The sequence below is a fragment of the Mustela nigripes genome, chromosome 11 (assembly GCF_022355385.1).
Source record: "Mustela nigripes isolate SB6536 chromosome 11, MUSNIG.SB6536, whole genome shotgun sequence".
Classification (NCBI taxonomy): domain Eukaryota; kingdom Metazoa; phylum Chordata; class Mammalia; order Carnivora; family Mustelidae; genus Mustela; species Mustela nigripes.
In genome coordinates, this window is record NC_081567.1 from 26,830,687 (window position 1) to 26,844,343 (window position 13,657).

Consider the following 13,657-nt stretch of genomic DNA (forward strand, 5'->3'; position numbering starts at 1 on the left):
CTCCTCTTCCGTGACACCTGTCGCTTCCCCCATCAGACTCAGGGTGTAAGGTAGGGCCTAACAGTCCCAATCATCTTCTCTAAGCTTCCATTCCTAATAATAAAAAAAAAAGAATGGCAGGGGACAAGAGTCGGGGTGTCCCAGCCCCCTGCAGCCCAGCCTCCAGCTGCCCTGGTGTGGCAGAGTGACCCTGGCTGCCGGGAACGCAGACAGTACAACAGGAGGAGGAAGCCAGCTCTTCGAGCACCCAGGAAAAGAAGCAAAAGGAGCTTTATCCAAATCCCCAGGGGGAACCGGAAATCAGAAACTCCTTCCCCCTGCCCAGAGCATGTGAGACAGTCCCTTCCGGAAGGCAGAATCTCAGGTGTTACAGGGAGTCTGGGAGCCCAGGTGGGGTTCGGGTCGCCCTGCCAGCGTCTCCCGGGCTCAGTTTGCCCTCCGAGCAGAGCGGGGTCTGTGGCCACTCAGGCAGGTATGACTTGGTCTCTGCACTCGCCAGCTCCACAGCACGGCCTGACATTTAATCAAAGTTTCCTGATGGGGACACGCCATGGCCAAACATCCACACCCACACACACAAACACTTGGCCCAGGAGACCTGACACCTGTAGCCCTCTGAGCCCCTCCTTTGTGCCAGGCGTGAGCTGGGATCCAGTGGGTGTCCCAGCCACGGGTGCTGCCCTCAATAACTTTATACACACGTACAAGAACACATGAACACATGCACCCACATATTTTCATGCAGACGAACACACGTGTCGCACACACACACCAACATGCGTGCGCGCGCACACACACACACACACACACACACACACTCTCTCTGCACATTTCTCCAGCACCGTTCCTCCTCGATCAGGGAAGTCCAAGAATGGGGCCTCTCGGAACACACATCGGGACATGGGTTTCTAACAAACACGGTGGCAAGGGTCAACCTCCTCCGAACAGACTCCCCACAGGTGCCTCCATCACCCACGAAGGCATCCTCAGCCCCTTGCTGAGATGCAGGCCAAGCCCAGCCGAGCCACAGCAGCTGAAAACTGCTCTGGCTGCAATTTGCCCAGTTAACAGTTGACTAACCATGAACAAAGCATCAAATAAATGCTCCAAAGTCTCCCCTCCCACTCAGAACAAAATCCAATGGCTCATGTGACTACAGGCCACTGTCCCCACCTGTGGGATGCCTTGTCTTAGCCGTGTCTGGCCTCTCGCTGCTCCAGCCACACTGGTCTTTCCTGCTGCTCCCTTGACATTTCACAGCAGCTCCTGCCCCAGGGCCTGTGCACCTGCCACCCCTCTGCCTGGACCACTCCTCCTCTGGGTATGTGCTCAGCTCGCGCGAGGCCTCGCTCCAGAGAGGTTTCATGAGGGAGGCCTCCCTTGATGGCTCCTATCACATCAAAACTGCCCGTGACCTTCAAACAACATATCCATTTCCTTTCCATGCTTTCTTCTCCTTCTTAGGATTTACTGCCACCTGACCGACAATACTTGGCTCCTGGGTTACTCCTTGTCCACCATCCCCTAACTCACCCCCATAACAACACAGGCCTCAGGTGGGCAAGAACTGCTTTACTCACTGCCACAGCCCTGCGCCCAGCCTGGCACGGGGCACTGGATGGAGAGGAAAGAAAAGAGGGAAACAGAGAGCAAGAACAGAGGTAGGAGCAGTCAAGGACTACGTTCCCTTTTATTCTACCAGCAGGAAGACTGGCCCTACCGCCATTATCCCGCTCGTATCCGCAGGTACATAACGGATTTCCCTGTGCCTCAAACAGACAGGACAGACCAATTCAAATCCCCAAGGGCCAGGCACAGACCATAAAAGGAAGCAAGACTACATAAGGCAAAAGGGAGTGGTGGGGACTGCGGTAAGGTAGGGCTACACGTCTCCCAGCTGAGGTCAACTGCTGCTGTGGGGGATAGTGGTCCTAATACTGCCAGAACTCCTCATTTTTCTAGAAAAACTGCACAGTTAGAATTTCTGGGAAATTTTCCAGCTTTTAAATGTTTGCTCACATGTTCTAAAGTCACTATGGAAATCAAATGAGAAAACCTACCAGCCTGCAAGACACAGCTGTTTACAATTATGAATCAGATAACTGATCAGGAATTATTATGAATTGTTATTATGAATAGACAATTATGAATTATTTAATTATGAATCATTAAGTGCCCCTAGCCACAGCTAGGCCTCTGTTTTTCCATCTGTAGAGTGGGAAGGTGATACACCCTCTCTCTGGGCCTTTGGGGAAGATGAAATGAGATCCCAGACAGACAACACTGGCACGGAACAGAGAGCTAATCCACATGAGCTGGCGCGGGGCAGTATTTTTCTCACACGCACACACACATACACACACGTCTCTGACCACACTTACGGGGTCGTGGATGGTTTCCGAGAACAGCGGTGGTCGGTCCGAGAAGCAGGACAGCACGAGCTGCATCAGCACGAGCGAAAAGTAAATGTAGAAAGTGACATCGCGAAACACGTCGATTTCAGCATCCTAAACGTGAGCCGAGGGAGGGGGAAGAGAAGATCACTTTCTGGAAGCAGCCTGCAGAGGCCGGGGCAGCGGGCTGCAGACCCAGGAACAAGGTCGCCTGCCCTGAGCCACGTCCCCCAGCAGGAGAAAAGCGGTTATACCGCGGTGCGGTCCCCGATGCCCAGTGAGGGCAGCCAACGTGCTAAAGGGAGGCTCCAGAGTGGGAGTGAAGCATGCCCACAGTCAGGGCCTGGGTCTCCTTGTACTGGCCCCCAGATGCTACCAACTCTCTCAAATTTTCTGCACTTTGATTTCTAAAAATGGATGGGCGGTTCTCAATTGGGGTGGGGAGGAGGGGGGAGTCACCTCCCAGGGAACACCTGGTGGTTGCCGGGGATGCTCTTGCTCACCGTTGATTTGGGGGCTGCTCCTGGCACCCAGTGGGTGGAGGCCAGGGATGCCACCCCACCCCACCGCAAACAACCTACAAAGGTCAGGAGAGCCCCTCACAACAAAGACATCTCCAGCCCAAAATATCAGTTAGCGCCGAGGCTCAGAAACCCCGTAGGAGTAATTCTGAGCAGTTAATAGGATTATTCATGAAAAAGAAATTAAAAAAAAAAAAAAAAAAACTTAGTCCCTGCCTGGCACCTTGGAAACATGACCTCAAGAAATGTCAGCTGCCCTCAGTGCTAAAGATGGTCTGTCCCGAACACTGCAGGGGCTTAATCAACGTTCAGTGACCGAGGAGCTCGAAGGTGGCAGAGGACAGCAGGGTAGCGGCTGATAAAGCATGCCCTTCTGGCTTCCCAGGAGTGCCGTACGACAGCCAACTAGAACCACTTCTTAGCCAGAGTGTTAGCTGATGGCACCGAGGTAACACGGGGACAGGTATTGGGCCCCATGAGGGGGCAGGGGGACAGACGCTCTGCAAATACCACTCCGCACTGAGCTCCGTTCCAGACTGACGGCATCGAGAGGCAACCTGCCTTGCGGTTTACTGAGGACAGAGGCTCAGAGGGTGGTGAGCATTTGTCTGTGGCTCCCAACCCCTGGAGAACCCACACGGGCCCCTGAAGCTACACAGATTAAGTAGGGCCCTAAGGAAAGAAAGTTCTAGAACAAAGGCAGGATGAGCTGGGGAAATCCCTGGTAAAGAAGCTGGGCCCAGGTAGCACCCATCCTCTGGTTCCCATGGCAACATGTGATTTCCACCTAAGCTGGAAGGAGCAAACATCTCTTCCAAGGGGCCTGCTGCGGGAAGATGTGGAATAAGGCCACCACCTACCTCTTTTTTTTTTTTTTTTTTTAAGATTTTATTTATTTGACAGAGAGAGATCACAAGTAGGCAGAGAGGCAGGCAGAGAGAGAGAGAGGGAAGCAGGCTCCCCGCTGAGCAGAGAGCCTGAAGTGGGGCTCGATCCCAGGACCCTGGGATCATGACCTGAGCCAAAGGCAGAGGCTTTAACCCACTGAGCCACCCAGGCGCCCCAACCACTTACCTCTTTTAAGGCAGCCATGATTTTGGATCTGAAGATGGCAAGGGCACACAGTAGGGCTACAGCCCAGAAAGTGAGCATGATCCCTGAGGACTGGACTCCTTTCCTTCTCTCGAGTTGAATTAAAAAGGTAGCAAGCAGCTGCAGGAGAGAAGCATACAAGGGAGTTGTCAGAAGACCAGGGCTCAGGACCCCACCGTCCCAGCAGACGGCAGTCCTGGAGTACGGCTGCCCTCAGCTCAGTGGTGCCCAAAAGCAGCCCGGCGAGGACCCGGCTCCGGTACCAGCCATGCTCTCGCCTTGCTGGGGACCCTGGAAATGCCACTGATGTCCTCGGAGCCTCTGCTGCCTCACCTGTAAGAGAGAGAGGACCACAGCCCCTCATGTGACAGCGGCGGGAATCTCGGGACACCGTGTGTAGATCCAGGATAGGACGGCGAAGGCGGGGAGCAGCTCAGTTTACAAGAGAGAGGTACACTTTTTCCGGAATGAATGGGCACTGCTGAGTGCCCATAAAACTTTATTTAAAAAACAGGCAGTGGGCCGACCCTTGCTTTACAGGTGGACAGACCTATGCTGAAGTCCCAGTCCTGACAGACTAATTCTCCTCCCTTGGGGAACAGTGAGGACTGCGCTCCTTCCTAAGGGGATGAAGGTTTCATCATCTGCCTTCACCTATACACCTCATCTGCAGGGGACTTGGTTAGAATGACGGCGGGCAGGGGAGGCTGGGGTTTTATTTCATTCCTGATACCTGAGGCTATTACTCCATGTCTTAGATGACTTAACGATCCAGGAGAGAACATAAGCGGTAAGACCGCTTTTTCTCAAAATTAGGAGAAAGGCCACAGTCATTCCCTCGAGAAGCAGAGCTGGCCTCCCGAGGCCCATCCCCCAAGCCGGTCATGAGCCAGGCTTCTGAGGAGCTAGAGGTCACCCATGACACCTGCCTTTACTCCCCGGAAGCACATCCGTCTGTCTGTCCTCATTCATCCTCCCTGGGGGGCCCCCATCTCCCTCTCTCGCCACATTTAATGCATCAGCAACTCACACTGGCTCTGCCACCAGGGCTGGTCCTCAGTTCACCCACTGCTCCCCTGGCCCCAGCCCCCTCCCCTCGTGCTGGGTGACCCTATGGGCACCCCCCCACCCCGCAGCCCCAACAATCCAATCCACTCTCCACTCAGAGGCCACACTCAGCTTTTCAAAGCACAGAACCAGGCATGCCACACCCTTGCTCCAAACATCTCCCTTTAGGACCGGGGGTTTTAACGTGGGGTCCAAGGACAGGCTGCAGCTGGAACCCAGAGGTCCATGAACTTGGATGGAAAAACAATCACATCTTCACGTTCCCACAAATCAGCAAGACCGGTCACTGAGTGGAGGCAACACGCCACACGGCATGAGCAGGACCTGGGGCTCTGTCACTAGAAATCGTGCCTGCAAACACATAGCTGAAGCTCTCTCCCACGATCACATGCAATCATCACGACTTGAAAATTACAGGGGCAGCCTACCCCCTCGTAGGTCTTCATACGAAATGTATGTATATTTTTACTTTGTTTTTTAATCTTTTGTTAACTGTGTTTAAGTACAGTTCGTTTCCCAAACCCAGGGCCCTGCAACTGGACGATGGAAAAAACGACGTGGGACAAAACCACACCATCAAACACACGGAGCAACTTAAAACTTGGACACTCGCAAGGCGGCTGAACTGCCGGTCTGAGAAGTCAGCCGCACACAGCCCCCAGCCAGCACGGTGCGTTCACGTGACATTCTGGAGAAGGCAAAGTGATGGGGCAGAAAACACACCCGTGGTTGCCAGGGGACGGGGCTGTGGAGGGAGGGGCTGACCACAAAGCAGGGGCAAGCCCGAGGGAACTTTTTTAGGGCGATGGGGCTGTCCTAGATCTCAACCAACCGAGGAGCTGGTAGTTACATGACAATGTGGGTTTATCACAACTCATGAACTTTCATTTTGTTAAAAAAGTGAATTTTACTATATTTAAATTATGCCTCAAGTAAAAACACAGACGTAATCACAAAATCTTCACATATGATGTGTGCGTGTGATTCGTCTCCTTGTGAGCCTTTGTATTTATGTGAGGAACGTAATCCTCAGACCTGACTGGCAAAGGAGAAAAGGGCCATGGCACAAAAAAAGCTTTAGAACCCAAGTTTGGGAATGCAGAACAAAACAAAACCCACTCACCCTGAAGCTCCAGGTCCTGCGGGGTCAGCCCTCTGCCCTCTTGCCATCTCTACTCCCCACTTCTCCTTAATCCCTCTCCCGCAGCCACACAGGCCAACCCCTTCAATTTCTCTGACCCCAGGACTTTTGCACATGCTTTTCTCACCAACTGGACAGTCCTCTGCCCCCGGCCTCTTCAACTTTTTAACATCTTGCTCACCGCTCAGCCTCAGCTCCATCACCCCTTCTTCCCTAGCCCCCAGACCAAACACATTCGCCAAACTTCACCCCTATGACACTTTGCACAAGAGCAAACACTTTGTGCCTTTGGGGGGAATCATTTGTTGAGTATCTGTTGGCACAATCGGGCATAGGCTCCACGAGGACAGGGACTGTGTCTGTCATAACTCCAATTCCTGGCATACAGTAAAAGTATGTATATTTGTAAAAATACAATATATTTGTAAAAATACAAATATATCTGTGGACTGCTCTCATCCCATACTCCTGCCCCCAGGGATGCAGACAGACTCTCACTGTAGCATGAACAGCAGGGCTGTTCCTTTACCCTATCATGGAGCCCACAGGGGAAGAGAGACTCTGAGGATCTCACAGACCAGGTCACCTCTTAGCCAGCTCAGAGCCTCAAACAGCATAAAGCCCAGTGACCCTCAGCCCATCCACACCTGTGAACCCAGCATCACAGACATACTTGTCAACAAAGAATCAGAAGACCAGGAACAGGAAAAATTGGGGAGTATGAGCCTCTCCAGCTAAAACTAGTTTACCTTTACACCTTCTTGCCCAAACATTCAGGCCAGGAAAGTCAAGTTCTCCGTTTCCTAACACCCTTGACATATTTATGAAGTGCTTATGGCACGCTAGGCATGGTGCCCGGCTATGGGGACACAGAGGTGAACAAAGCCCACGGGGAGTGCCAGGTATTGGCAAAGAACCCCACCAACAGTGGAGTAGGCACTGGGGTGTGAACCCGGTTCTACCACAAACTGGTTGTGTGACCTTGGGTCAGTTCCTTCACTTCTCTGTGCCTCAATGTGCTTATCTATGAACGCAGGAATAATGAGCAAAAATCCCTACGTGAGTTAATCTGTAAAGGGATCAGGACTGTTAACGAGTGCAAGAAAGATGCACCATCCACAGGGTGCCTGGGGAGGGCTCAGTTGGTTAAGCATCTGCCTTCAGCTCAGGTCTTGATCCCAGGGTCCTAGGATCGAGTCCCCCGTATTGGGCTCCCTGCTCAGCAGAGAGCCTGCTTCTCCCCCTGCCTGCCGCTCCCCTTACTTGTGTTCTCCTCTCTCCCAAATAAAACCTTCAAAATAAATAAAAATGAAAAGATGCACAGCCCTCCACAATCTGGCTCCAGCGTGCCTCTCCCTTGCCATCTCTGTCAGCTCTGCTGTCTACACCCTGAAGTCCGAGTCCACATTCCTGCTTCACAGGTGGCCACTCCTTCAACCCCAGCCTCTAGCCCTTCCTTGGACGCACTACTCTCCCAGCTCAAAACATCCTGCCCCGAAGTCGCTTCCCTCCTCATTCTCAAACTCACAAGGCCTGGGCTCGCCAAGAACCTTCCAGGCACCTCCGAGGACCCAGGGATGGGGTCCATAAGCAGGAAGGGCCGTGAATTCAGAGCCCATCACTGTAGCACGAGGGCCTCTACAAGGACTGCCCCCTGCTCAGCTGTGTGACCCTGAGGACATTTAATGTCTCTGTAGGAGCCTTCGTCTCCTCCCCTGCCAAAGGGGGACAAGACTGTTCTAAGAACAGATGAATTCTGATTTCTAATTTCAGGAAGTGTAAACCACCAAAAATGGTGCCAGGCCCATATTAAGGACTTAAAATGTGGCAGCTTATAAGAAAGCAGTTACTCTGGCTGTGTTTCCCATGAAATAATGGATCCCCGTGGGGCAGGGTAGTTTCTTATTTGGCTTGGCATCCCACCCCATAAGCCAGAAGCTGAAAATTCAAGGGGCCATGAGGTCCCACACAATTAACATAAACAGCCAACCGAGGCAGTACGAGAATAGAACACAGCAGGCACAACCAAAGATGGCAGCCACCTTTCAGCCCCAGGGGCAAGGAAGGCAACAGGGCACGGTGAGGACTGGGGCCAAGTGCACAGCACATAGCCCCCTTCAAGGCTACACTTCGTCTCTCAGCTCCGGCTGACTGTTGCCCCAGAAAACTATGGGGCTGGTGTTGCCACCTTTGGCTTTTTCAAGAGAAATCAGATTTTTGGATTTTTATTGTGAGATCTTCTAATTTCTACACTCTGGCTGCTAGTTTTGGCCTCCACAGTGCGTGGCAGATAGCTAGCTCTGACTTACCATAGTGATGCCCAAGAGGGTTGGGCTGACCAGAAACACTGGGGCCAGGAATTTGCCCCAACTTCTTTCCCAGAAAGAGTAGAAGAGGTCTGCCCAGCAGACGATCCACAGCAAAAATCCCAAGGCCTGGAAGAGAAGGATACATATGTCTTACAACAGAAGACACTGGAACTTTCCCCCAGCCCCCCTGCAAAAAGCTCAGCCTTGAGCCAACTTCTAAACTATCAGCTGCGGTCCTTAGATACAGCACATGGCCTCTGGAGCATGGACAAGTCCTAGGCAGGGGGAGCCACCCTCTGGGTCATCACACGCAAGTCTATAACCAGTGTATGATGCCCTCTCGCACCTAGGGTGTGACTATTTGGTCACTGTTCTTCCCATCCCCGGAAAATTCAAGAGCCCAGTCTACAGCTTAACTCCATCTGCCACCCCGCACACCTGCCTAAGGCACCTCACACTACAAGCACTCATTCCACAACAGTCACTGAGGACCCACTGTGGGCCACCTTATTTCCAAAGTGGGAAGGATACAACAATGAACAAGACTGACAAAGGTCCCTGCCTTCATGGAGCGGAAATTCTAATGGGGAAATAATGGGCAAGAAGCAAACTGAAAAATATATAATATGATACCAGAGGGTGATAAGTAACAGGAGAAGAAAGACAACAGGTAACACGGGGTGGTCAGGGAGGGCCCTATGCAGTCGGGTGACATACAGCTAAGGAGCCAAATGTGGATATTTGAGGGCAAGAACAAATCAGTTCTGAGGATCAACAAGTGCAAAGGCCCTGAGGTAGAGAACATGTGTGACAGATTTATGGCTGCTGTGGAATGAGCGCTGAGTGTGGGAGATGGCTGGGGAGGACCTGGGGCCAGATCAGCCTGGGCCATGGTAAGTATTTTATTCCCCATGGTGAGAAGCTACTGGAGGCTTTCTGAGCAAAGCTTTTCGTTGGTTTCTTTGTAAAATCTGTTCTACATTTTAAAGGGAGATGTTGCTCTGCCAAAAAAGTGCTCCCAAAGGTCTGAGAGGAAGACATTAGATCTAGACACCATAGAGAAATCATTAGCATTTTGTGTGGTATGAATGAGACACGTTTGGATGGGGGTACTGTAGGCAAAGGGGTGGCTTCAGTAAAAACACATTCAAGTTTTCCTGTCTTGGGAAACGTGGCTGTACAAATGAAGTGAGATACATGCTAAGTGGAGAAGAAAAAGCGGAATGAGGAACATGACACGGGACTGCTCTCCACACGTCTCCCCGGAGAACGCTTATTCTCGAAGGGGAGACACAGCCCCTGTACAACTGGAGAAACCAGGCAACACTCTGACCAGCGATCAAAATGAACCCTCTCAATCTGGGGATGACCACCACAGCCCTCAGCTGTAACACCCCCGAGGGACACAACCCTGCTTCCGATGTTTTCCAGCTGGACATGGCGTGACCCACGTCCTGAGGACACATCACGCAGACTCGAGCTGAGGAACTCAGTCTAGAACCGGCCCAGGCTCTTTCAATAGGTCAGTGTCAAAGGAAGGTGAGGTGTTCTTCCAGATTAAAGAAAAACCCAAGAGACGCCATGACTAAAAGCACCACATGAGGGGCGCCTGCGTGGCTCCATCTGTTAAGCATCCAACTCGTGGTTTTGGCTCAGGTCATGATCTCAGGGTGGAGAGACTGAGCCTCACACTGGGCTCTGCACTCAGCGTGAAGTCTCTCTAATAAATAAATAAAGTCTTTTTAAAATAAATAAATAAATAAATACACTGCATGATTCTAGACTGGGTCTTCAATGGTCTTGGGGGAGCCGTACTAAGAAAGGACAGGAGTAGAACGAGGGACAAAATTGCAAAATACGGACAGATTTTTTTTTTTTTAAAGTATTGTGTCCATGTTAAATTGCCTGAATTTAGTAACTGTGCTGTCAGGATGTAAGAGAATGTCCCTGTTTTGAGAAAAGACATGCTGGAAAAACCGAGTAAAGATAGCACAGACGCTACCGTTCTCAAATGATTCAGAAAAAATAAATCATACATGTGTACGGAGAGAAGAAGAGCCGATCGCAAAAAAGTGTGGCAAAATGTTAGAATTTGGTGACTGTGAATAATGGGTATTCAGGGCTGGTGGGGGGAGTTCCTGGGATCTTCCCTGACACTCTTTCCAGAAGTTTGAAATCGTTTCAAGGTAAACCATTTTTGGTTTTGTTTTTGTTCTGGAAATAAAAAAGAAACACTTGGGCGCCTGCGTGGCTCAGTGGGTTAAAGCCTCTGCCTTCAGCCAGGTCGTGATCTCAGGGTCCTGAGATTGAGCCCCGCATTCGGGCTCTCTGCTCAGCAGGGAGTCTGCCTCCCTCTCTCTCTGCCTACTTGTGATGTCTGTCAAATGATAAATAAAATCTTTAAAAAAAAAAAAAAGAAAGAAAGACAAGAAACCCTCAGCTCAGATAGGAAGACCTCCCAATTATTTCCTGGTAATCTCGAGGTCGAGCCTCTCAGGAAGGGCTCAGGGAAGTCAGAACACGTGCTCAAGGTCGTAGAGCTAGCAAGAGGCAGAGCCCGCGTCTGCACCCATGTCTGAACCCAGAGCCTCGGCCTTCACCCACCCCATCAAAAATCTGTCTTCTAGAAAAAGGAACGTGGTTAAGTAGAAGAACTACGTCAGTCTTCACCAACCACCAGTCCCCAACTTAAGCACACCCCGCCTCCCCAACCACAATGAAACCCCAAGTGACTTACAGTTTTGGTTTTGTTGAGATAGGTCATCTGAATGTAGCCCCGGTCATGGCGTGAGAGATAGAGGAAGTAGAAGGGGAAGCAGAGCCAGAGGTAGGAGCAAGGCACCCACACGAGGAACGTGTTCTGAAAGCACTTGGTGAAGTCGGGGTTGCTGGTGTTCCACGTGACATCCCACGCCTGAGGACAGAAACAGGTTCAGGGTCAACAGGCGGCACCGAGGAGGGAGAGGCGTCCATATGGACATCAAAACCACGATACGATGGGGTTTCAGAAAATAGACAAGACCCTACACCCGAGGGCCTCTTAGGAAGAACATGCAAACTGGAGAGATCAGCAGAGAGACTGTGAAACAAAAATAAGGCATGAAGGCAGGTATTGTCTCAGAGAATACACAGGTCCAGGGAACTGGGGCAAGTTCCAGCATCATACAAAAGAGGGAGCCTGGGGGCCTGCATGGCTCAGTCAGTTATGCATCTACCTTTGGCTCAGGTCACGATCCCAGAATCCTGGTATCGAGTCCCGCATGGGGATCCCTGCTCAGTGGAAAGCCTGTGTCTCCCTCTGCCTGCCCCTCCCCTTGGTTGTGCTCTCTCTCTGACAAATAAATAAATAAAATCTTTAAAAGAAAATCAGAAAAATCTGACAGCATCAGGCCCAAGTTCCCACCTCAAAACCATCGGCAGGAGCTGGGGAACAGCCCATCTCAGGACAGGCCCCGTGTGCTCTAGCTGGCCCCAGGCCCCAGGCCCTAGGCCCCCTACCTCCCTCCTAGCATTTTCTCCCCACCACGGGACAGTGCGCCCTCCAGAAAACTCCAGCTATGTCTGGTCCCTGCAGCCTTCCCACAATCAGTAAGTGATTCCACCAAGGAACTCCAAGGAACCCAGAACCTTATGGTGTTATATTAAGCGTTCAAGCCACATTCAAGACCACTGAAGAAAAGGTAACAGAACTAAAAGATCATTTCACTTGAAAAACACATCTGATAATCTGATAAAAGATAGAAGCTTTGAGCTTCTCAGAACAGAGACCTAGTTATGCACAACCATGTAAATATACTTAACACTCTTTGGAGGGTACACTTCAAAACGGTTATTAAGATGGTTAGAAAAGAAAGGATCTGACTTTGGGCACCTGGGTGGCTCAGTGGGTTAAAGCCTCTGCCTTCAGCTCTAGTCATGATCCCAGGGTCCTGGGATCGAGCGCCGAGTTGGGCTCTCTGCTCAGCAGGGAGCCTGCTTCCTCCTCTCTCTCTGCCTGCCTCTCTGCCTACTTATGATCTGTCAAATAAATAAATAAAATCTTTAAAAACAAAAAACTGACAAATAAACACAAAAGGATCTGACTTCAAAAAAGAGTGAGTGAGCGAGTGGGTCTTTACCGGGTACCCAAACTGGTTCTTCAGAGGTGTAATTATTCTGTGATATAAACAGTTATTTCTCCAGAACCAAGAACAAGAAATCATTGAAAAATAAACTTTAAAAGGTCAACGCACACAGAGGGATTAGCTGGGAAACTTCTAGACACAAAGAAATCCTAAAAAAGGACAAAGGTCATGCCTCTGTGGATTTGGACATTTGGAAGACAGTCTTGTGAGTAAGAGTTTAAGTGTGATTTATATCAAAGAGTGATTATTTTAACTGATTCCGCATCACTTCTAATTCTTAAGGTGATGGTGGAAAAGGGGATTAAACCGTTGGTGGTTATTATATACAGAACCGTTTCTGAGCAGCTGCCAGAAAAATCTCATTCCAAAGGAATTTGCCCTTCTAGTAAAAACAATGCTGGGCCTTAATACATGCAGTTATGTACACCAGCAGCTTGCTTCATGCGTGACACATTTCTATAACCTGATGCTTGCCCCAATCATTCCTTGCCTGGACTATGACAATAATTTCCTAACCATTCCCTGTTTCCAGACCTCCTGGCCCCATTCAGTCCTCCCCGACGACAGCCAAAGTTATCTCACTTATGTGGACATCCATATGTGCATCCATAGACATGTATCTACCCGCTCACCCACCCACCTACACATCTATCTGCCACCCACTCTCTTCCCATGCATCTATGCATCTGTGTATCTATCCACCCACGCACCACTCATGTATCTACCCATCCATGCATCAACTCATCCACCCACATACCCACCCACACACCAAACCATCCATCTACCAACCCATGCACCAACCCATCCATCTACCGACCCACACACACACCAACCCATCCATCTACCGACCCACACACCAATTCATCCATCCATATACCCATCTATCTACCTACCCACCCAGTATCTACCCATCTATGAACCAACTCACCCATCCATCTACCTACCCACGCACCAACCCATCCATCTACCCACCCATCCACACACCAACCCATCCGTCTAACCACCCACG

The 13,657-nt window shown here is 50.7% G+C and overlaps 1 protein-coding gene across 1 annotated transcript in view; it reads right to left on the reverse strand.

The window, feature by feature from the left end:
• The window catches only part of ABCC1 (ATP binding cassette subfamily C member 1), a 128,834-nt gene that overhangs the window by 77,495 nt on the left and 37,682 nt on the right, over window positions 1-13,657 (reverse strand). Inside the window, exons 2-5 of the mRNA XM_059415249.1 lie at window positions 11,262-11,438; window positions 8,525-8,650; window positions 3,989-4,126; window positions 2,382-2,507 (exon numbers count right to left, since the gene is read on the reverse strand). Of these exons, the coding sequence (XP_059271232.1) occupies window positions 2,382-2,507; window positions 3,989-4,126; window positions 8,525-8,650; window positions 11,262-11,438 (567 nt within the window). The remainder of the gene's footprint in view (window positions 1-2,381; window positions 2,508-3,988; window positions 4,127-8,524; window positions 8,651-11,261; window positions 11,439-13,657) is intronic.